Below are 22,140 nucleotides of genomic sequence, written 5' to 3'. Positions count from 1 at the left end.
AGCGGAAAGTGTGAGGCCTGGCCTCCAGAAGGGATGCTGGGGGCGGGGAGCGGACGTTACTCACTTCCCAGGCAGACAGGAGGCCAGACAGGAAGCCAGCACCAGGAGAGAGCAGAGGGTGCTGCTCCAGCCCTTGGCCTGTCCGTGGAGCGGGCCAGACAGAGCTGAGAGAGCAAGACCTCTTAAATGAAGAGGCTTTTCCTGCCCCACTGGCCCCAGAGCTCCCCTTCCTCCAGGGGACATGGTGCTGGCACTTCTTTCCTGCAGCCAGAAGGTTTGGTGACTGTGGGCCTTGCTTCCACCTCCAGGGCCCATCACCCCATGCCGGGAGGGACAGAAGCAGTGAGGCCTTCCCCTGACTTGGGCCTTCCCTATCCCCAAGCTTCATTGGGCTTGGTCATCCTGAGACCTCTGACAGGCAGGGTTCCCTGTTCAGGCCTGAGGGCCTGGAGGGAGGCGAGCAAGATAAGCCAGTCCCTGCCTTGAGGAGGCAGCGGTTGGGTGGAGAGGGACAGGCGTGTGGAAAACAGATCCCTGCCCAGCCACAGGCTTTGGGAGGGCAGAGGCGAGTCTGTAGAAATGGATCATGTTCCTCCCCCACCTCCCGACCCCGTCACAAGTGGTGTGTCTATTATAGAAAACGTAGAATAAAAAAAAAAAGAGATGGAAGAAAACGGATACAATACCAATTATATAGGGGCATATTTTATATAAACTGTTCTGTGCATACAACCAAAGTGTCATGTTTTTTAAAAACAAATGAAAATAACATAATGGGACCATTGTCCTCTGCCAACCATCTTTCTGTCCTACGCTGATGATGGTGATCACAGGTCCTCCATTCCTGACCCCTCTGAAAACCCAGCCCCAAGCTGATAACGCTGGGTGACAACGTACGGACTGAGCACTGTGACTGTCCTTGTCCCCGAGGAGAAGGAGATGTCTCGGAGGGGACATCATTTGCCCAGCTCGGGGCCAGCATCTCCCTTGTCCACCTCATGGAGGACATTTAGATTCCAGTTTGTTAGGAGTATAAAGCGGGGCTGCAGAGAGTACCCCATGTCCAAGGACAAGGGTATGCTGTGCCCGGACCCCTCCATGGAAAAGGTACTCGAGCAGCTAATGGCTGCTAGCGACCGGGGACAGAGAAGGGAGCCTGGGCTGGGGCTTCTCTGGTAATTTGTCCAGAGCCTCCCTATGACCTCAAGAGAGACAAGACAGGGTGGCCACAGCCAGGCCATGTGACGAGGGTCTGGAGCATGGGGAGAAATGAGGGCAACTGGGTGGGATTGCTCTGGACCATCCTGAGTAGCCCTGCCTTGCCCTCCCCTGCCCAGCTGCTGTGTGGTCCTCAGTTGTTCGCTGTCTCTGAGCCCCAGCCTCTGCCTGTAGGTGGCTATGAGCCTTTGCCCTGGTGTGCCCTGCCCCTTGAATCTTGCTACCCTCCGGTAGCATCTTTCGGAAATGCAAACGAGGCAGCCACCTAGGGAACACTCCTCTGCTTGTTCACCTTCCCATCTCCTCGGTAGGTCTTTAGAGCAACCCAGGCCAGGTCCTATGTCCACTCTCTCCTTGCTGTGAGGCTTACCCTGGGTCTGAGTGGTCAGACGAGAACAGTGCACCCTCCCCACTGGCCTTCTGGAGAGTCAGGGCATGCACAGTGGCTGCTTGGTCATTGGAGCTGTCAGGATATTTATGTGACCACACTAGTGCAAGGCTGTGCTGAGGCCACGCCTCAGGGGTCACGGGCAGGTGGCACCCACAGGCTCAGGGGCTGGGTACTGCAAGAGCTTTCCTGGAAAGGGCAAAAAGTCCTCTTTTTCACCTGCTCAGCTCTTCAGAACCCTTCCCTCAGTCACCTATCTTGTGTCCTGGTCTCTCCAGTTCTCCCAGAAGTTCTCTCTCCAGGAGCTCCATACAGTCCTGACCACAGCATTCTCCACATGCTTCCCTCATTGCCACATGATGTCCCTGCTGTGTTCCCTCTGGAGTTCTGCTCCTCTGGACGGGGATGGGGGATTGTCCCACTCCCCACCCATAGACTTCAGGGACCTGCAGAGGGACCCCAAGTCTTTGCAGACCTTGTCCCTGGAGCTGGCTAACTGGGACCCAGCTAAGCAGCCGCTGTAAATTTGTTCAGTGTACCTCCTGGGTGCAGGGCATCGAGGAGCGGGCTGCTGGCTGGCAGGGATGAAGGGCAAGCAGGAGTTGGGGGCAGGCCATGCAGGCTCAGACCTGTCACTCTATCACTTGTCTAGGCTTTGGCTCCTTCCAAACAAATACGACTTGGAGATGGTACAGCTGGAGTGCTTTTTGGAGGCCAGGATGATGAGGCTTCACCTTACATACTTTGGGCATTTTACTAGGAGGGGCTATTTCTTGGAGGGGGACATGATGCTCAGAAGGGTGAATTATTGACAAAAGAGAAGAAAACCCTCTACTAGGTGGATTGACATGGTGACTGCTGCAATGGGTTCTAGTGTGTCTGGAAGTGTGAGGATGACACAGGATAAGTCAGGGTTCAGATCTGCCAAAGGGTCACTATGCGTTGTACTCGATTTGACAGCACCTAACAACAACAACAGTCTTCTCCTGAGGGGCCTCCCCACTGTGACCTGTCCTGGGATGGTTTGTAGCAACTTTCCCACCACCAGAGGTGAGAGTCACCGACATGTCGGAGGAGAACTGTGGCCTCTTTACCATGGCCTTCCTGGGATGGCCTCTTAAGTAGAACAGACATAACATAATACTAGCAATTGAACTGTTTTACGTTTGTAGTTCACCAACATCAATTACATTCACAGTATTGGGCAGCTGTCACCACTATCTGTTCCCATATGTTCTCCGTCACCCCAGATAGAACCTCTGCCTACAAGCAGTCACTCCTTACATACCCCCACCACCAGCACTGCCCCTGGCAGCCTCTCATCTGCTTTCTGACTTTGTGGGTGTCTCCTCAGGTAGTCTGTGTAAGTGGGATCTTTGGTGTCTGGCTTCTTTCACTTAAAATAATGTTTTCAAGGCTCACCCCTTTCGGGATCATGTATCCCAACTTATCCCCTTTCATGGTGGAATAATGGTCCTTGGTGTGTGTGTTTAAGCCATTGATTGGTTGAAGGACATGTGGGCTGTTTCCACCTTCTGGCTGTTGTAAATATTGCTGCTGTGAACACAGAGCACCTATTTTCAGGTCACTGAGGTGTACTCCTTAGAGGGGAGTTGCTAGGTCAGATGCAATTCTTTAACTTTATGAATGTGGGGGCGATAAGCCCCATTCATTGCCATGGAGTTGGAACCGAGTCATAGCTGTCCCTCTAGTGGGTTTTGAGAGGCTGTAAATTGCACGTGAGGAGATTGCCTGACTTTTTCTCAGGTGGCTGCTGGTGGATTTGAACCTCTAAAGAGGCCCCATCTTTGGATTAGCCATACAACTCGCTACAGACTGGGCGACCAGCCAAGTGTAGTAACTGTGAGTAGCCACCAAGCTGCTTCCCACAGTGGCTGCACCATTTTATCCTCCCACCAGCAATGCATGAGGGTTCTTGTTCCTCCATATCCCTGCCAAACTTATTATTTTCTTTTCAAAATAATTTCGATTGCCCTGTTGAGTGTGAAGCTGTATCTCCTTGTGGTTTCCATTTGCAATTCTCTTCTGGCTAATGATGTCACACATCTGCTCACATGCTCGCAGGCCTCTTGAAAACTAGCCTTCTCCCACCTCGTGCCCTGCGGATCCTGACCCTGTTCATCCCCCTGAACTGACTTTGCTGAGGTGAGGCTGGAACTGGCTCCTTCTAGAACTAGTGGCTCCTGGTTAAGGCTGCAATCATATATACCAGATGGAGAGGAACAGGCTCTTTCAGTCTCACTTCCTCCTGGAGCCAAGAGCTGGGCCCCAAGCCCTTACAGTCCCAGGTTGCAGAAAAATGCCCATCACCAGCTGGGCTGCAGGCGGCACAGACAATGCTGGGCTGTGTTGGCCCCGATGCCACAGAACGAGAGGCTGGGAGACAGTACTGAGGGATCCCTTTATCTTGAGAGCAGGGCCTCACACACCGCCCTTGTCTCAGCTGCAAGGTCGGCTCCCTGGGCCCCAGATGCCTGGTGAGAACACTTGGTGAGGACATGCTTTGGGGCCTGAGGTTTACCTGCTGGCAAAGGCAGAGGGGAGCGCCCCTCACCCACACACCCTGAAAGATTAGCCAGGGTGCAGTGGATCTTGTTTCCTGGGCCCTCTGTGCCTTCATCCACTCAACCCCAGAGCACATGCAGTCCCCAGCCACTGCTGACCCTTTATGAGTAGACCCTGCTGGCCTGGAGAAGAGTGAGGCAGAGGAGGGGTGCATTTAGGAGAGGGCACTGCCGCCTTGAGCCTGTCCAAGGGCAGCTTGCCTAGGAACCAGGAAGTGACTGCGGCCACGTTGGCATCATCACCCTGACCTAATGACTGAGATGCACCGAACCCCGACTGGCTTCCGGGAGGCCTGGCAGAGGGCAGGCCAGGGGCCCCTTGGAGGCCCTGCCCCGTGAATCACCCACACACAGTGACCAAAGGCTCCCTCTTTGCTCGCTTGGGGGTGGGGCTGTGAGCACCACCAGGAGCTGTGCACAGGGAGGTGAGGGTGGGAAGACACAGCCCCACCATTGCTACAGGGAGTGGTGGCTCCCCTGGGAAGAGTTAGCCAGGATGAGTTGGGGAGGGGCTCTAGGAAGCACGATGGAGTTGGGGGTGCCACATGGCCCCATAGTACAGATGGGCAAACCAAGACCTAGAGGAAGGTGGCCTCAGAGACAACTTTTCTAGGAGGCTTAGGGGCACCAGGGGATGGATGGTGCCTCTAACTACTGTGTGACCAGTGCAGAAGGGGCCCCTCCGGGAGCCTGCACGCCCCCGGTGATGCCTGCTTCCAAGGGAGGCTGTGAAAATCAGGCATGGTGAGGTGTGCCCAGTGCTTGGCACACCGCTCCTGACACATAATTGGCATCCACCAAAGGTGATGCCTGTCCCCCATGCCTGCCCTTAGTCCTGCTCGAAGCTCCTGTCACCTGCCACAAGGCAGCACCTTGCAGGGCAGCCACTACCCCCCTCGCCATCCACCCCGAGCCCAGAGCTCTCGTTAGCTGCGTGATCAGTACACCAGAGTCCTGCACTGAAAGAAATTATTTCAATTTTCAACTAAAAAAACCTCAAAATTCATAGGTGTCAAATAGGAACCAGTTCATAGCTGACCCTCCAGCAGGTTTTCAGAGGCTGTAAATCACACAGGAAGAGATTGCCCATCTTTCTCCCACAGAGCAGCCAGTGGATGTGAACTGGCTGCCTTTGGGTTAGCAGCACAACTCCTTACCCACTAGACTATCGGAGTTCCCTATTTCAGTTCTGGCAGGAAACTAAAGACAGTCTAGGTCTGTGCTAGTACAGTAGCCGCCAGCAGCCACATGTGGAGACAGCTCTTGAGATGGGTCCGTACTGTTGCGGGTGTGCTGTACAGACAAGCTCTACACCACCTTTTAGAGACATGGCGTGAAATAAAGGATGTGAAATGCCACGATAATCCTTTACCTGGGACCAATTTTCGTGTCAAAATAACATTTTTGCATAAACCCAGTGAAATAAAATATGTCATTAAAAAATGAATTTCAACCGTTTCTCTTCCCTTTGTCTAACGTGGCTACCAGGAGGTTAAAAATCCCACCCATGGCTCGCCTTCCCCTCTTGCTATTGGACAGAGCTGCCCTAGGCTCTGAGGGCCCTTAGTGTTGGCACCTGCTTAAGACGTGACTCACAAAAGGAGAGATTGGGACAGGAATGCCCGCCACCAGGGCACTGAGTCACCAGGTCTGAGGAGACAGGTGCTCTGGAGGAGAGGTGCCAGGCTGGAGAGAGGAGTCAGAAGCAGGGCCTGGGTGGTCCCTGGGAACCCGGGGGAGGGAGAGGGCATGCAGGTGAACAGCTGGGCAGAAGGCTTGGAGGGGTGCATCGTGCAGGACTCAAATTCAGCAGTGCTGCCTCACCATCTCAGTGTCCCCCCTCTGGACCCGACCCCTCCTGGTTCCTGGTAGGAGCCTGGCGCTCCCTGGAACTATGCATCGTGTAAACAGGCTACGCTGGCCTTCGTCAGCACTGCCAGCAGGCAGGCCAGCCTGGGGAGGTGCAGACACCCAGCTCAGGACAGGGCAGTCCCCTCGCTGCAGCTCCAGAGGCCACCAATTCTGTGGGCTGTCCTAGGGCCTAAAGTCCCCGGAACCGAACCTGGATGCGACGTGACTCCAAACCCTGTCCCAGCCTCCCACCACTGCTCTGCTCCTGCTGTGTGACTTACTGAGGCCCCACCCTCTCTCTCCCCTGGCTGGTGTGATGGGAGCCTGAGGTCGAGGCAGGCAGGGAAGGCCCTCAGCCCGCACTCTGGGCCACCCGGAGCTGGGCGGCCACCACCGTGAGAGGGCAGCGCTGTCCGTGGCCCCAGAGTCCGGTGTGGCGATTGGTGGCTTGCACAGAGCTGGGCTTGTGAGGGCTGTGGGGCACGCTGGCGCCCACATAAGGGCATTGTTTGCTGAGGTAAAAGGGGTTTTTGTCTCCTTCTGGAGACGGGACAGAGGGAGGAACAATTTCCCCCATTCATCACTAATTCCCACATTTGAATAGCAGCACGTTGCCCCACGTTAAAATCGCCGGCATGGCAGTCTTTTCCTGCCTGTGGGCATTCCGGCACAGGTGGTGGGCACCAGTCCTGCCTGGCGCGGGAGTTGCCCTCTGTAGAGCTGGAAGGTCCAGCTTATTAGAAGGACTCCGGGAGGGAGATCTCCTGGATACTTCCTGTGTCTCCTCAGTACCCCCCACCTCCCTCCCTCAGCACCAGAGGCCAGGGTCTCTCCAGCCCTGTGATGGGCAGTCACACCCTGTGTGCACTGCCTGTGTCTGGCAGGCTGGTCTCCTGTTACAGCAGTGCAGATGAGGGCCAGGCAGGGACATGAGGGCCACCAGGCCTGGACACCCTCAGAATCCATGCCAGCTCCAGATCTGGGGAGGTCCAGCAGAGCCTACACTCGGTTCTGCACACCAGGACGGCCAGCTCCTACCTCACCCCCCTGCTGATGCCAAGTTCAGGGTGCCAGCAGGGAGTTGTCGCAGTCAGAGAGTCTCGGAACCCTAAAGGGCATCAGAGGCAACTCCCCAGTGGTAGATAAGAACAGCTAGGAGGTAGCCATGCACAAGGTCATGCAGACAGCCTGGGCCTGGGTCACCAGCCATGTTCCCTGAGGGCATGGGCTTGGGTGTATGTCATTCAAATCACAATTTTTGGAGGACAAGGGAGAAAAGGAAGCATTTCGATCAAATCAGAACCTGGCTTGTCCCCGTCTAAAATCGTGCTCTGCTCCGTCTTTCTCCAAACAGTGATAGGCGAACTCTCCACCCCTGAGCCCTGTGGTAGCCCTTCCCATGGGCACTAGGCCTGGGGGCTGGGGGCACAGTGAGCACAGGGCCCTGCTTCAGGCTCCGGGGATTACTCAAAGACTGAGCCAGAACCATGTGATGTAGGCCTGCCTCCTACCAGCTTCAGCAATGAGGAAATAAATGACTGGCGCCCACAACCCGATAATCTAGCGCCTTCTCTGCCCTCAGTTCTAGGAGCCCTAACAAGGCCACTGGGGCTTTGTCTGGACCAGGGTCACAGCGCTGCTTCTCTGAGTATGGGCCTCCTGTCCAGCTGCCCCGGGCTAGAGAGGGCTTCAGCCCCAGTCCCTGTGAGAAATAGTTCTCATTGGTCAGTGTGGATCATGTGGCCACCAGCCAACAGGGAGGGACTATGCTGATTGGCCAGTCTGTGGTTCATATTCACCCGCCAACCCCGAAAGAGTCAGGGTTCCCTAACCAGAGGAAAGGATGGGGTTTCTGGGAGGCAGGAGTGGCCAGCCACACCCCACCCCCACCACTGCCTTGCTGTGAAGTCCTTGGGTCTTCAGGACTGGGGCAACTCACATGGGGTCCAAGCGCAGACCCTAAAAACTAATGGTACTGTGACAATACACTAGTCACTCTAAAGAAATAAGTTAAAAAGTCTGAGGGTGCAGGGGGCTGGTCTTATTGTGCAGATAACGTTGCAACATTGTGTGGAAAGGCGACAAGCAATGAGAACCAAAAAAAAAAGGGGGTGTGGTGTGTGCAATGGCCCGGTGCACACAAGTGTGGGGTTGCTAGGAGGGCTGGGGCCCCGAGGGAGAGAGTTTGGCTCCCACGTGGAAGTTTGACCAGAAGGGTAACTAATGGGGCATGTTAAGTAAGGGGCACCACCCGTGAGCAGTTTCTTTTGGCCATGGCAGGTTCCATGGCCACCCGTATGAAATCACTCAGCAAATTTAAAACTATAGCCTCAGGCGTTGTTTTCAGCAGCTACGCCCCTGCTTGGACCTCAGTCCATGAAATCAAAGCCAGGGTCTCAGCTGCCCCAACTGGGAACCACCTGCGCCAGCTGGGGTCCTGTGGCTTCGAAAGATCCAAGGCCCACCCAGCTTTTTCCTGTTGTGGCTTCTTCTCCCACCTCCAGCTGCACAGGCCAGACCTCATCCAACCTGCCTGGTATCTTTACAGAGGTGTGGTGTGGAGGGGGCTTCCCTGAACAGGGTGTTCTGAGCAGGTCTCCTCCAGAACCTCCAAGGGTGGGTCCATGCCTCAGCCTTGGCACTGTACGATGCTCAGAAGCCCCGAGAAGCTTGCATTCCATTCCAGGAAGCATGTTTGGGTACACAATAGAGAATTTGTGAAGTGTGGACTCTAGGGATTGCACCTTTTTCCCCCCCCCCCACCTTTCTTTCTCTTTTCTTTTTTTTTTGATCTCCACTTTTCTCCACCTGGTACGGTACATTTAGTAAAGAACTGAGGCTTACGGAGGCCAGGGTGTCTTCTGTTCCTAAGCCTCTCTGTTTAGCGCCCTGTGGTTCTGGATGGCTTGGGTCAGGCTGAGGAAAGTCAGGCTGCGGGCTGCCCAAGTACAGCCTCAAGGGAGGACCTTGAGGTGCAGGAGGCACTCTGGCCCGTAAGACTCCTTATTCCTTCTGATGTGAGCCCTGGTGCATGGCTAGCCTTACCTGTCACCCTGGGAAGTGGCATGAGGGTGAGAGGCCTGGCAGGTCCAAGGGGCAGCAGCGAATGGAGCCTGTAAAGGGGCCTGTTGGCAGGCTCGTTCCATACAGTGGAGATTAGTCACCAGTATTCGGACAATCCTGCGACTTACCGCCTCTGAAGACCTGATGGGGAGCCAGCTATGAGTGATTTCCAACTCAGTGATACATAACAACACCATTTTGCAATCTGAATCTTTGTATGTTCTCATTGTTATGTGCTGGCAAGTCAGAACCGACTCATAGCTGACTCTCAGATAGATGTCCAGTCTTTCTCCCATTGAGCAGCTGGTGGATTTGAATCGTGTGCCTTAGGGTTGACAGTGTGGCGTCTTACACCAGAGCTCCCTAAATATTTATTTCTTTATATTTTCTATATATTTTCTTTAGTTCTCTATAAATTTCTTTCTTTTGACTTTCCCCCCTGAAATCTTAGAATACCCAGCCATGTGAGGCTGGAGATGAGCTCTCCCAAGCCTGGAATTCAGAGCCTTGTATCTAGGGCTCAAGGTTTCCCCCATCTGCTTCATCCCTTACCAGATGAGGGTGGCAGCCAAGACAAAGAAAGTGTCCACCTTAGCTCAGTGCCTATTGTTCCCAACCAGGTATCCTGTGGGCATGGCGTTGGTGAGGGGAGAGTGTGGCAGCTGGGAAGCCCGGGCCCTGGAGTGCCCTTTGCATCATCAGCAACACTTAACCCTTTTGTGCTGTGCTGCTTACTGTGGGAGCCACAAGACAGGGGTCCTTCCAGGGAAAGGCTGGTCTCAGGGCAGGGGGTAGGAAGCTGCCTAGGGCCCTGGACATGGTGTGGCATTGCACCTGGTGCCTTGGGCATGGTACCAGCAGTGGTGGGCACAGTGATGGTTGCCTGTAGTGAGCACAGTACTCATTGGGCTTCCTAGCCGTTCACCTCTTTCAGAAGAGGAACATGAGGTTAGCGTAGCCTAGCCAGTGCCCTGTGCATGGTGATGGCAGGTGGGAAGTTACACCTCCCAGAAGTGCAGTTTCTAAGGGGGCAGAACTGCCTGGGTGTGCACCTTGGCCACCTTCCCATCATGATGTTGTTAGATGCAGTTGACCGTGACTCGTGGCGACCCCATGGACAACAGATCTGAACCTTGGCCTATCCTGTACCGTCCTCATCATCTCTGATATGCTTGACCCAATTGTAGTCATTGTGTCAGTCTGTCTTGTTGAGGGTCTTGGACCAAAAATCAGCCCCTAAAGCTCACACTCACCCTAAATTATCAGCTGGCATGTCCCTCCTTGCCCTTCCTGGCTGAGAACCCAGGGCCTCAGCTATGGTGACAGGCCTTGGCCTAATGGGGAGTGGGCAGCTCCATGGGCTGACTCTTTGCCAGGCATGAAGAGATATGAAGGACGGATCTAGGATGCTGGAGCCCAGGCAGAAGGGTCCAAGGCTGAAGTCAGGGCTAGGAGATCCTCTGTCCTTGGGAAAGGAGACGAAGGAGGCCGGCCCTGAGGAGGCAACATCAGCCAGGCCTTGAAGGCCAATTACAATGGGCAGAGCTAGAAGCACCACAGCAAGCAGATGGCACATCCCTGTGGTAGCCATATCAAGCAGGCCTCAGGTCAGGGGGGGTGCAGGGGTCACCAGAGTGATCATCAGGCCTGTAATGTAAAAGGGAGTATGATCATGGGAATCCAGTGCTGAAGACAAGAGGGCAACCCTGGAGGCTGGACTCCAGAGGGGTGTGATATGAGAAGCTGTGGGGCAGGTGGTGGGTGCCCCATTCCTCTGATTCACTTCCTGAGCCCCCCACAGGGTTCTGTGATGGTCCTCTGTAGTCCCACAGTAGGCCTGCACCTTGATTGGCATCACGGCTCTATGTCCCAATCTGGAGCAGAGCTAGCACACAGTAGGTGCTCAGTTAATGCTGCTGGTAGCTTGTTCCATCTACAAATGCTCCGGTGCTGCAGATTTTGCTAGAAGAAAGCCAGCCCCATCTGTGAGTTAGGAGGGGGAGGAGGGACATGCAGCGAGGTCAAGGAGGTAGCGGGGGCCAGCCTAACCTGGGGGACTCTGCTCTCTGCTGCGGGCTGATTGGAGGGGTGGGGTAAGCGGAGCCTTGAGCCGCTTTGCAGAAGGATGCAGCGGAGCCAGGTTGCCGGGAGGAGGAGGAAGGAAAGGAGAAGGAGGAGGCTTGCCTGGCCCAGAGGACCTGCTGCAGCTGAGGGGGAGGGGTGCCCTGTGCTGCAGCCTTGCCCATCCCCCTCTGCCCGGGGCCTGGCTGCTTGATGGGCAACTCGACCCCGCCCTCCCGGCAGCAGGGAGGCAAGGGATTGGCTGAGGCGCTGGAGCCTCTCAGTCGCCATGGGGACGCTCAGGAGGCGCGCGTGCCCAGTGCCCAGCACGGGGACTAAATCTTCATAATCTTCTGGCTGAGTGGGTGGGTGGGGGTGGAGTCCCACGCGACCCTACTCTGGGCAGAGGGGTGGTCAGAGCTCACGGTCGCGCTCTCCACCCTCACCAACAGTGGGTGCACGTGCAGAGTTGCCCAGGAACCAGGTGCCCCAGACCATGGGGTACACTCTCCTGACATCCACCCTGGGGCCCGAGTTTAGCATCTGCTGCTGCTTCCTCTGCTGATCCTGCAGCCTTACAGACCTGCGGGCTGGGACGGCGAGGAGAGGGCCTGGGCTTCATCAGAATCTGATAAATCGCCCTAAAGTTTGTTCCTCCAGGTCCTCTCCGCAGTGCCGGGATCTGCCAGCAGGGGGCGCGCTCCGCAGCGCCTTGTCAAAGTTGTCAGCGCTCAAGGCAGCAGGGGCAGCCCATTGAGGTGCAGAGGCTTTGCAGCCCTGGCCGAGGTCCCCAGGGTCACATGGCCACACGCAGCAGGCAGGTCGAGGGCGCACTGTGCTTGTGCGTGGGCCACATGGGAGGTGGCACGGCAGAGTCTTCAGCAGCCGATCCATACCTCCCTCCAAGCAAGAGAAATTTAAGAGTTCAAGAGAGTTAGGGTGCAAAGAAGCAAGGCTGTGGAGAAATGGAAGAAGAGGGCCCTTGTGGGAAGCTGGAATGGGTGCAGCAGCGTTCAGAGACCTCTGGCAGGTAAAGCCTGGTAAACTATCCAGTCAGCCCCTGAGGCCAGATGTGCTGTTTTGAGGTTCAGGTGCAGAAGGGGAACCCTGATGCCTACACATTCTCGCCTGCTGTTCTGGCAGAGGAAGCTAGCACGTCTTGGTGAGGCTGTGCCTCTCAGAGCTTCAAACAGCTCACCTACCCAGGGGTGTTTGGGGAGGCAGGAGTCCATGAGGGGACAGAGGGGCCTGGTGAGCCCTCACGCCCAGGCCTCTCTTTCCAGATGACTCCTCTTCTGAAAGTGGCAGCGGCAATGGCTCATCCACCCTGAACCCGTCCACATCGAGCAGCACGCAGGGTGACCCCGCCTTCCCCGAAATGAATGGCAACGGAGCCGTGGCCCCCATGGACTTCACTGCCACCGCCGAGGACCAGCCCATCAACCTGTGTGACAAGCTGCCCCCGAGCACAGCCCTCGGCACACCCTCCTACCCCTCTGACAGCTGCAGCGCTGATGGGCTGCGGAGTCGTGTCAAGTACGGGGTGAAGACCACTCCCGAGGTGTGTGGGGCAGTGGGTGGGCGGGAGGGTGGGCAGTGTCCCCCAGCGCGGGGGCACCATTTCCTTCCATGGACTGTAGGGTGTCGTGAGGCAAGCATGATGGTGTGCATGGCCACTGTGTGTGACACCAGGTCAGGGTGGTGGCCTGGGCTGTTGTGGTATTGTTTTCCTCACCTTGAGCCAGCCCCCCTACTTCACTGAGATGGTTCCCCATTTCTGCAGTGGGCTTGATGGACCTCCCCTTGGTGGAGGTGGTAGTGGCTGGGCTGATGAAGAAGTGTGACACAAATCACTAGTGGCCTTGTTTTGCACAAAACCACCCACACAAAGTCTCACCTGCCCAGTGACCTGCACACAGAGAGCAGAACAGATGTCAGGCCAGTGCATTGTGCTCCCATTCTACAGATGACGCAGAGGAGGATGGGGCCTTTGTGGGTGGGCTCAGGCTCTGGGTGGACAAGACTCCCACCCAGCTAGGTAAGGTGGATGAGGAAGGGGTGGGCAGGGCAGCCAGAGCCCCACCTGCTTCCTGGGATTCCCTGTGAGCCTGCCTCCACCTCTCGGCCTTCCAGGGGCTGGGGGCCCCTGAGGTCCAGGGGCATTGTCTCCCACCAGGAGGAGGACACACCCACATCCTGTACCCCCAGACAGGGCCTTCCCCTCCCTGGGCCCCATGTCTCCTGCAGAGGGGGTGCTTGCCTGGCCTCAGACACCACAGGCTCACTAGCATTTGGTCTGTGCCCTCTTGGCCATGGGAGCCAAGCTGAGAGAGGCACTGTCCCTCACCTTTGACCCTACCAGGGGCAGGCTTAGCTGCTGTCCTCAGTGAGCAAAGGGCTAGAAAGGAGCTGGCCCAGTGGGACCCTCTGGCCACTGCCACCCAGGACTTTGGGGGCCATGGAGTAACAGAACAGGAGTTCCACTTTTAACTCCTCTGACCTGGAAGAGCATTTGACTGAGGACTTGCTTGCTGGGCACTACAGTTTGCCCAGGGTCGCAGAGCCACCAATTTGCCATATGGAACCCCTCTGAAACGCTCACATGACCAGAGAAGTTGAGGGGACCCTGAGGATAGTACAGCTGCGTGGCTGACCCTTACGTGTGGCTTGTGGCTGTGACGAGAAAAGTTAGAGAGCAAGATGCCAGAGCATCTTGGGAAGGGGGCGTGAGCTTCTGTGGGTGGTCTGGTGTCAGCTGTCGTTGATTTGCTGCTCTAGAGGCACTGTGGGCCCCTGGCATTGCCACATCCCAGGGCTGACTGGACAGCTGTTGGCTTGCTAGGCCAATTTAGTTGCCAGATGCTGACCTCCTGGAGAACAGGGACAGTGTCTCCAGGACACTGGCTTGTCAGTGTCAAACGAGTGAAGCTGAGACATACTAAAGGTGTGAGCTTCCTAGAAGACAAATGAATGTGCTCCCCAGAGTGAGCAGGAGCGTAGGGACAGGGCTATGAGGGCAAGGAAGCAGAGGATGAGGGGACATGTGTTTATGGGGGACAGGACAGAGAGGCCTGAGCGGGCGCTGGCCAGGAGGAGCTGGTGAGTGGACCTGGAAGGCCTGGCCCTTTTCTCCATAGTCTGGGGGCCTGGGGGCTCCCTCTCCCTGGTCTGTACACTGCACTGGGGCTCATGGGCAGAACCAGAGGTGAACAGACGGGCCCCCTGGCCAGAGAGCAGCTGGAGCATACTTTGTATAATTGTCCTGCCTTCTTGGCTGTCCCCTCCTGCCCATCTGTTCCTCTTCTCTAGTAGACAGCACACTTGGTGCTGCGGTGACAGCTCAGTTGTCAACTCGGGGTGACAGCCCCTTAGGGATCAGGGAGGAAAACCCCAAAGCCAGACAGCTCTTGGTAGGAGGCAGAGAGGCTGGCTGGTGGGAATCATTGACATAGTGGCCTTTCTCTTGAGCAGAGCAACAGGTCCCTCCAACTGAGTCCACGCTCACCCCCTCCGCCAGGCCCCTCCTGAGAACCCGGGCCTCTGCACACACCTGGGGGGCCTCCATTGTGTCCTCGTCACCAGTGATGGAATGAGATTTGTGTGGAGGCTCACAGCCATCAGTCCCCAGGCGTGTCACCTGCAGATCCCATTGGAGCCCCCGTGGCATTGGCTTGACGCCCCCTCTGCCCTCTTCCAGTCACCCCCCTACAGCTCTGGAAGCTACGATTCCATCAAGACGGAGGTCAGCGGCTGCCCTGAGGACCTGACCGTGGGCAGGGTGCCCACCGCGGATGAGGACGACGATGACCATGATGACCACGAGGACAATGACAAGATAAACGACTCGGAGGGCATGGACCCCGAGCGCCTCAAGGCCTTCAACGTGAGCGTGGCAGCCGGTGGAAGCGGGCGGGTGACCGGGGTGGGGGACCACGGCCAGGCCTGGATTCACACACACACCCCTGCAGATGTTCGTGCGTCTCTTTGTGGACGAGAACCTGGACCGCATGGTGCCCATCTCCAAGCAGCCCAAGGAGAAGATCCAGGCCATCATCGAGTCGTGCAGCCGGCAGTTTCCCGAGTTCCAGGAGCGAGCCCGCAAGCGCATCCGCACGTACCTCAAGTCCTGCCGGCGCATGAAGAAGAACGGCATGGAGATGGTGAGCCGGCACCCACCCCAGACTTCTCCCCCCACTCTCCCAGGAAAGCAGGTGTGGCCATCCCTGTTTCCAGAAGGTGGGATCTAAGGCACAGACAGACCCTGTAACCATACTGTTACTGATCAGAGCTGAGCCTGACCCGAGGCTGCCCAGCCTGTCTGCCTTCGGGCCAGCAAGAGCCCCGCACTGACTCCTTCCCCTCTGCCCCAGACCAGACCCACTCCTCCCCACCTGACCTCTGCCATGGCTGAGAACATCCTGGCCGCTGCCTGTGAGAGCGAGACAAGGAAAGCAGCTAAAAGGATGCGCCTGGAGATCTACCAGTCCTCGCAGGTACGGCTGCCCAGCGCCTCTCTGTGCCAGCCTGGAGTGGCTGGGGAGGCCGAAGCGCAGATGGGTTTGAGCAGTGGGAGCTGTGATGGGCTGGGAGCAGGAGGGCTCCCCACATGACCCAAGTCCAGGAGAGCAGTGCCAGGGGTGGGAGGAGGTGGGAGGAGCCAAATTACCATGAGCCTTGAAGGCAGAGAAGCGGGCTCCTGTCTTCATCCCAGAAGCCTCTGCAGCTGGGCAGTGACTGGGCGGGTCTGCCTCACTGAGAAGTGAAAGGAGCCCAGGGATCTTGACAACCAGGCAGATGGAGCAGACAGGGTTCCACAAGTCACGTAGCCCAGGTCTCAGGGACCTTCGTCCGCCTCACGTCCAGCGCCACCCTGTCCCCTCTGCAGGACGAGCCCATAGCCTTGGACAAGCAGCACTCCCGGGACTCCGCAGCCATCACCCACTCCACGTACTCACTGCCACCCTCCTCCTACTCCCAGGACCCCGTGTACGTCAACGGCGGCCTCAACTACAGTTACCGCAGTTACGGGGCCTTGGGCAGCAACCTGCAGCCCTCTGCGTCCCTCCAAACAGGAAATCACAGTAATGGTGAGTGGATGCCATGACCAGCTCCGGGCCAGCGGGCAGGGTAGGCAGGAGAGGTGCTCTTCATTGGTGGAAAGATCAGAGGCAAGGGAGGAAAGGGACCCTAGAATGCCCCTCTGGAGACCTTGACCATCAGAGATGTGGTAAGTTTGAAACAGACCAAGGGGAATCTGTCACCCCCAGGGACCCTGGCTCCACTGCCTCTTGCATGGCACTGCGGCAGCGTCTCCCGGGTCCCGCTCCCTGAGGGACTTTGTGCCACAGCTAGGTCACTGCGGACAGAGAGCTCACCTGTGCTGGTCCCCTCTAACCTCGCCAAAGATGGGACTGGGGACCCCCCCATTTCCACTCTGTGACTGAGCCACTGGCTTGAGTCACACTGAGATGGTGGCAGAACGAGGACTTGATCCAGGCCTGGTCCAGAGCACTCTGGGCAGGTGACACCCCTCCCTAGGCCCCCTTTTGTGCGGGGCCTCGGTCCACGCCCTCACCTCGGCACCCACTTACTTCCAAGTCCTCAGGAGTGACTGATGGTCAAAATCCATTCCCTGAACTCTGTGCCCATAATAGCACAGGTAACCGACATAGATGGAGCTGTTCCTGGAGAGATACTGACCCAAGACAGAGATGTTGTTGCTGTGCTGGGGGCCCCGGCGTAGCAGGAGTCAGAGTGGGGCTCAGTTGGGGGGCTGGTGGACTGCATGCAGATGGCTCTGGAGCAGGACTGGGGAAGGGAGTGAAGAGGGGACCTGTGACCTCTTGGGCTCAGCATTTGGGTTTTGTTCTGCGTACAGTGGAGGCTGGTGGGTTTGAAGCAAAGGGAGGGCCACACTTCCACCTGCACTGATTAGATTTCACTATGGGGAGGGGGCAAGGGTCAGAGCCCTGGGGTCAGAGAGGGCATGAAGAGAAACATGAGGGTGATACCAAGGGGCCGCTTGAGATTGGAGGGAGGCCCTACACCACCACCACACGCCCCTTCCCCCCACCCCAGGAATTAAGTCACAATGAACAAGCCTAAGAGGCCCCCTCAAGCCCTTATTGGCTGCAGGACCTCAGGATCCCTTAACTATTCTTATTCCAGGTGGGGCAAAAGGGGCCTGGTCCCCTTCCCCGCCCCAGCTCTCAGGCCTGAGGGCCCTGGAAGGAGGGCCAGCTCCCTGGAGCATCCTACCCAGGCTTAACTTCTCATCCCTCCCTAATGCCTCTTAACCTGAAAGAAGAGGCTGCCTGGCCCTAATCCCTGAAGCTAAGGCCATCGGGCCGCCTGCAGCCAGGGGCACCCCTGTCCCAGGGAACAGTTCTCCTCCAAGGGAAAGCTTTGCCCTGGACAGTCCTGACGAGCAGAGCCTGTGGAAAGGTCAAGAGATCTGGGGTCCCCTGGCCTCCCCCCGGGATGGGGCCTCTTTACATCTGCTGGAAGGTCCACTTCTACGTGATCCAGGGCCTTCATTTCCCATCTGTGGGCTCCCCTGGTTCCTTCCAAGTCAGGTCCCTGGGTCAGCTTGTGCCCTGTGAACCCAAGTATGTCTTGACCCAAAGAACATTTTTTAAATCTGGATTTTCATCCAGGGGTGGAGCTAGAGCAGCCCACAGTGCCCAGCCCTCTGGATCTCAGCTGGCACCTCGTTCTCACAGCCGATTCTGGCTGGCTCAGAGCACCCCGCTTTGCTCATTAGTGTCAGCTGGAGACGTGATCTCTCTAGATGGACTTGGACCCTGCTGGTCTTGCCTGGGGTGCTGGGCCACTCGGGACTCCCCTGCCCACCCGGTGATTCCCAAGTCACTCAAACCCGAGTCTAGCTGTCGCTAGAGCAGGGCTGTGAAGATTCCTCCAGATCAGACTGGCGGCCAGGATACCATCTCCTTGCTGGGCTTCACCACAGCCCGAAGGAGAAGCAGGAAAGGGGAAGCCAGGGATCATGGGACCTCGCCGCACAAAGCCACCCCACAGGGAACCAGCGAGACCCTTCCCTCACCCTCCCAGAGCCACAGGCCAGCCCTACTCCCAGGTTCCCTAACACTGGAATCCACTGCTTGCTGTACCCCAAACCCCAGCACCACTCCTAGCTTCTGCACTTGATTTTTAAGAGACGTAGCTACTTCCTTGCTGTCAGTACCAAGGACATTCCTGAGGGAGCCAGCCCTAGGGCATCCTCCTTGACGTCCAGTCTCTGGAGGAAATACACCCCTGCGAGGCGCCGTCCCATCTTACGCTCCAGCTTTCTTCCCCGGGACGCGCCAGCCTGGCTGTGGTGGGAGTCGAGTTTCCTTGGTTTTTCTCAGCCATGACCGCTGGTCTCCACGACTTCCCGGGCAGGAGCACGAGCATCTCGATGGCACAGCAGAGCTGCCACGCTGGCTGCCAGCAGAGCCCACAGCTGTGGGAGGGCGGCCAGGCACAGCCTCGCACACTCACATGAGAAAGCAGGGTGAGGGCCCAGTGGGGAGGATGAGACCCAGGGAGGCTGCCCCCGAAAAGCCCCAGCACCCACCTACGCCGCGATCTTCCCTTCTCGGCTGGCTGCTTGCTGGGCATCTTGTAGGAACACTTTTCAAATGCCAGTCAGGAAATTCCAAACCCCGTTTGGGAGCCCTTTCCTAAGGGGCTGGCATACGGAGCCGGGTCTCCTGAAACTGGTGAGGACCGAGGCTCAGGCTCCTCTCCGCAGGCCCTTGTGACAGCCTCCTTGTTCTGTGGCTGCATGTGACAAAGGCAGTGCCTGTCACTGAATCCAAGCTCATCTGATCCCACTGCCAGCGAACCTCCCAAAGGCTGAGCAGACAGGGCCTGGTGACCCCACCACCCCCAGCATGCACCAGTAACCTCACATTCCTTCTGCTGCCACCATTGAAGAGTAAAGAGGCGCTGAGTTCAGACAGACCTCTGTGACCTGGCCCAGCGCTCCCATCCTCCCCTCTCACTGGGGCCGCTATCTTCTGGCCCAAAGAATATTCACAGTAAGAGGACTCCAGATCCCGAGGCTCCTCAGAAGGGGGGTTTGACTCACCCCACTCTTCCTCACAGGCACTGTTGGTTTCTCCTTTGCAAGGGTGCCCCTTCCCCCCAGTTTGCCAGGAAGGTGGCCCATTTCCCTGCCCTGCAGCTCAGCAGGGCCCTTGCGAGGTGGTGTGTAGGTGGCTGCTGCTGCTGCCCTTGGCCCCTGGTGGCTCCACCCTGGAGGACTCCGGGTTTTCCGCACACAGAGCCTGCCTGAGGGATTGGCCCCACTCCCCCAGCCTGCTGTCTTTGGGGGAGGCATGTCGAGAGTCAGGGCTGCAGCCAGGCCAGGAGGAGAGGGCAGTCCCTTTGCCCAGGCTGCCAGTGCCGCTGGTGCTGGGAGCAGGAGGGGAGCATCATCTATCTAACCGGTCTCAGAGAAAGGGGTGTGCTTGGTGCCAGGGCACTGCGTCCCTTGTCCCGGACCGCATGCTCCAAATGCAGAGCTGCCATGCACACATTCTTTGTGATCTTGGGCAGACCTCAGTCACCCTCCCAGACCTGTCACTGCGTGGCAGTGTTGTTACATGCTGTCAAGTTGGAACCCACTAATAGATGACCCTACAGCAGGTTTTCAGAGGCTGTAAGTTGCAAAGAAGGAGATTTCCTATCTTTCTCCTGAGAAGGATGGATTCAAATCACCTGCCTTTGGGCTGGCTGCTCAGTTCCTTACCCCCTAGGCTGGGAGAGCTCTGGTGGCCTGGTGGTAAGAAGCTGCACTGCAGTTCCCAAGGCATGCAGTTCGAATCCACCTGCTGCTCTGCAGGAAGCTAGGCAAGCATCTCCTGTGCGATTTACTGTCTGAAAACCTGCTGGAGCCAGCTATGCATTGATTCCCACTTGGTGGCAAACAGTAGGCTGTGACAATGAGAAGGATTTAATGAGACCCTCCAAGCCCTGCACCTGCTGCCCCCCCCACCCCGTCCAGGCACGAGGGTGACAACCACAGTGAGTCCAGGGCCTGTCCCTTAGCTGGCACCAAGACACGTCGCCCTTCCAGCCGCCTCAACCCCTCTCCCTCCGCAGGGCCCACAGACCTCAGCATGAAAGGCGGGGCCTCCACCACCTCCACCACGCCCACCCCCACGCCCTCCAGCAACAGCACCAGCAGGACCATGCCCACCGCCCAGCTCAGCCCCACGGAGATCAGTGCAGTGCGGCAGCTCATCGCTGGCTACCGGGAGTCCGCCGCCTTCCTCCTGCGCTCCGCCGACGAACTAGAGAACCTCATTTTACAGCAGAACTGACCGCACCCGGAGTGCACAGGCCCGCAGAGGAGGCCGCCTGGACCCGGCATCCTGCCTCGCCAGTTGGTACACTTTGTTCTTGAGAGGTGGGATCCCAAAAAGCTGTTTCTAGCCACACTCCAAGCACCTGAGACTTTGGGCACAAGGACACTTTTTTTGTTGTTTGGTTTTTGGGAATCTCGCCACACGGGTGCTCTGCCCTGCTTGGAAGAGGCCACGGGCAGCTTTGGACAGGCTGGGCGCCTGACTCGGCGCTGGGCCGCAGCTCTGTCTAGGATAACTTTTGTGGACCCTGATGTTAGAATCCTGCCCCAGATAATTTACCTTGCAAGTCTTAGGTGAGCAGAATTGCATATTTATTGAGAAAAGCAAAGTGGACCCTCTCTTCCTCTACCCTTAGTAATTTATTTTTCTGAAAACGGATTCTTTTGTGTTTGTACAGATTGCCAGTCTGTGTCTGTCTGATCAGAAAGGTGTGTCCCTGTGACCTAACATTCCATAGCACTACACTGACGTGGGCCAGGCCTGCGGGGCCAGGTGGCCCTCAGAACGCACAGCGACCCCTTGAAGGGGCTGCTGTTCGCGCAGGAGGGCCTCTCATTGCAAAGCAAAAACAAACAAGGCGCCCCCACCCCATGCTCTGGAAGCCCCAGCCCCACAGTCACCCGTATTCTACCTCACACTCCAGCGTGGGCTTTTTCCAGGACGTGCGCTGAGCCTGTTCCGAGTGGCTGTCCCCTTCTCCCCTGCACAGTGTCTGCCTGCCTGGGAGGTAAGTCCAGAAGACTGCAGGTCCAGGAGCTGAGGTGGGGGCCTGCCGGGGGAACTGCCACCTGCAGCCCCTGGCCCTGTCCTCTCAGCTGCTCTAGGGGACAAGCCAGACAGCAGGGCCTTTTGCCCTAATCTTGCTCCCACAGTTGAGGGTCCTGGGACCCCCTGCTGAGAAGGGCCCATTTATTCAGGGGGAGGACAGGCACTGCTGCGCTCTGGGACACTGCGGTGCTGGCTCCTTGCCCTGTGTTGGATAAAGGGACTGTCAACCAAAGTGGAGAAGCCACTTGGGTGCACTGGGACCGGCCCTTCTGGAGGCCCCAGTCCTGGAACAAACCCATAATCCCTGGAGTGTGAAAAAGGGCAACACGCAAGGCTGGCCTGGTTTCCTTCCTCCCTGATAGGCACTTCCTCTTGCTCAGTGCAATACCTACCAGTGCTGCTAAAACCAGGGACTCCCCGGGCCGCAGAAGGCCCGGGGCCTCTCCACGCACCACATTCTGTAGCCATGACCCGCGGGCCCGCGGTGCGCACAGGCGCCACCCTGCCCGTCCCTGCCCAGGTGGCAGAGCCCCTCTGTTGCCTTCCCCCCTCCAAGCAGAGATCCCTGGGGAGTGGGGACCGCAGCCCTCAAGACAGTAGCCACAGAGAGCCACTGGGTCCTAGGGCAGGCAGCCCCCCCCCCCATTCCAAGCCAGCTCTCCTGCAGCCTGTGGTTGCTGAGGCCACGACTCCGGCACGTGGCAGACATCCCTCAGAGGGAGGGGGACAGTGTGGATGCCCCAACCTGCCTTGGATCTGGGACTGAGCTGTGGGTGTTAGAAAGTTAGGGTGCCCCCACCCCAAGCTTGCTTCCAGCCCTCTAAAGGGT

The 22,140-nt window shown here is 57.4% G+C and overlaps 1 protein-coding gene across 1 annotated transcript in view; it reads left to right on the top strand.

The window, feature by feature from the left end:
* LOC102855005 (chromosome unknown open reading frame, human C20orf112) overlaps positions 1-21,018 on the top strand; it is a 146,061-nt gene extending 125,043 nt beyond the window's left edge. The window contains exons 6-11 of the mRNA XM_006881435.1: positions 12,450-12,727; positions 14,864-15,049; positions 15,135-15,326; positions 15,537-15,659; positions 16,052-16,253; positions 20,278-21,018. Coding sequence (XP_006881497.1) covers positions 12,450-12,727; positions 14,864-15,049; positions 15,135-15,326; positions 15,537-15,659; positions 16,052-16,253; positions 20,278-20,498 — 1,202 coding nt within the window. The 3' untranslated portion in view covers positions 20,499-21,018. The remainder of the gene's footprint in view (positions 1-12,449; positions 12,728-14,863; positions 15,050-15,134; positions 15,327-15,536; positions 15,660-16,051; positions 16,254-20,277) is intronic.
* The last annotated feature ends 1,122 nt before the right edge of the window (positions 21,019-22,140 follow it).

This window comes from Elephantulus edwardii, unplaced genomic scaffold, assembly GCF_000299155.1.
Source record: "Elephantulus edwardii isolate Elephantulus edwardi_28Jun2011 unplaced genomic scaffold, EleEdw1.0 scaffold00015, whole genome shotgun sequence".
In the NCBI taxonomy this organism is placed as follows: domain Eukaryota; kingdom Metazoa; phylum Chordata; class Mammalia; order Macroscelidea; family Macroscelididae; genus Elephantulus; species Elephantulus edwardii.
This window is presented reverse-complemented; position numbering and strand designations above follow the sequence as displayed.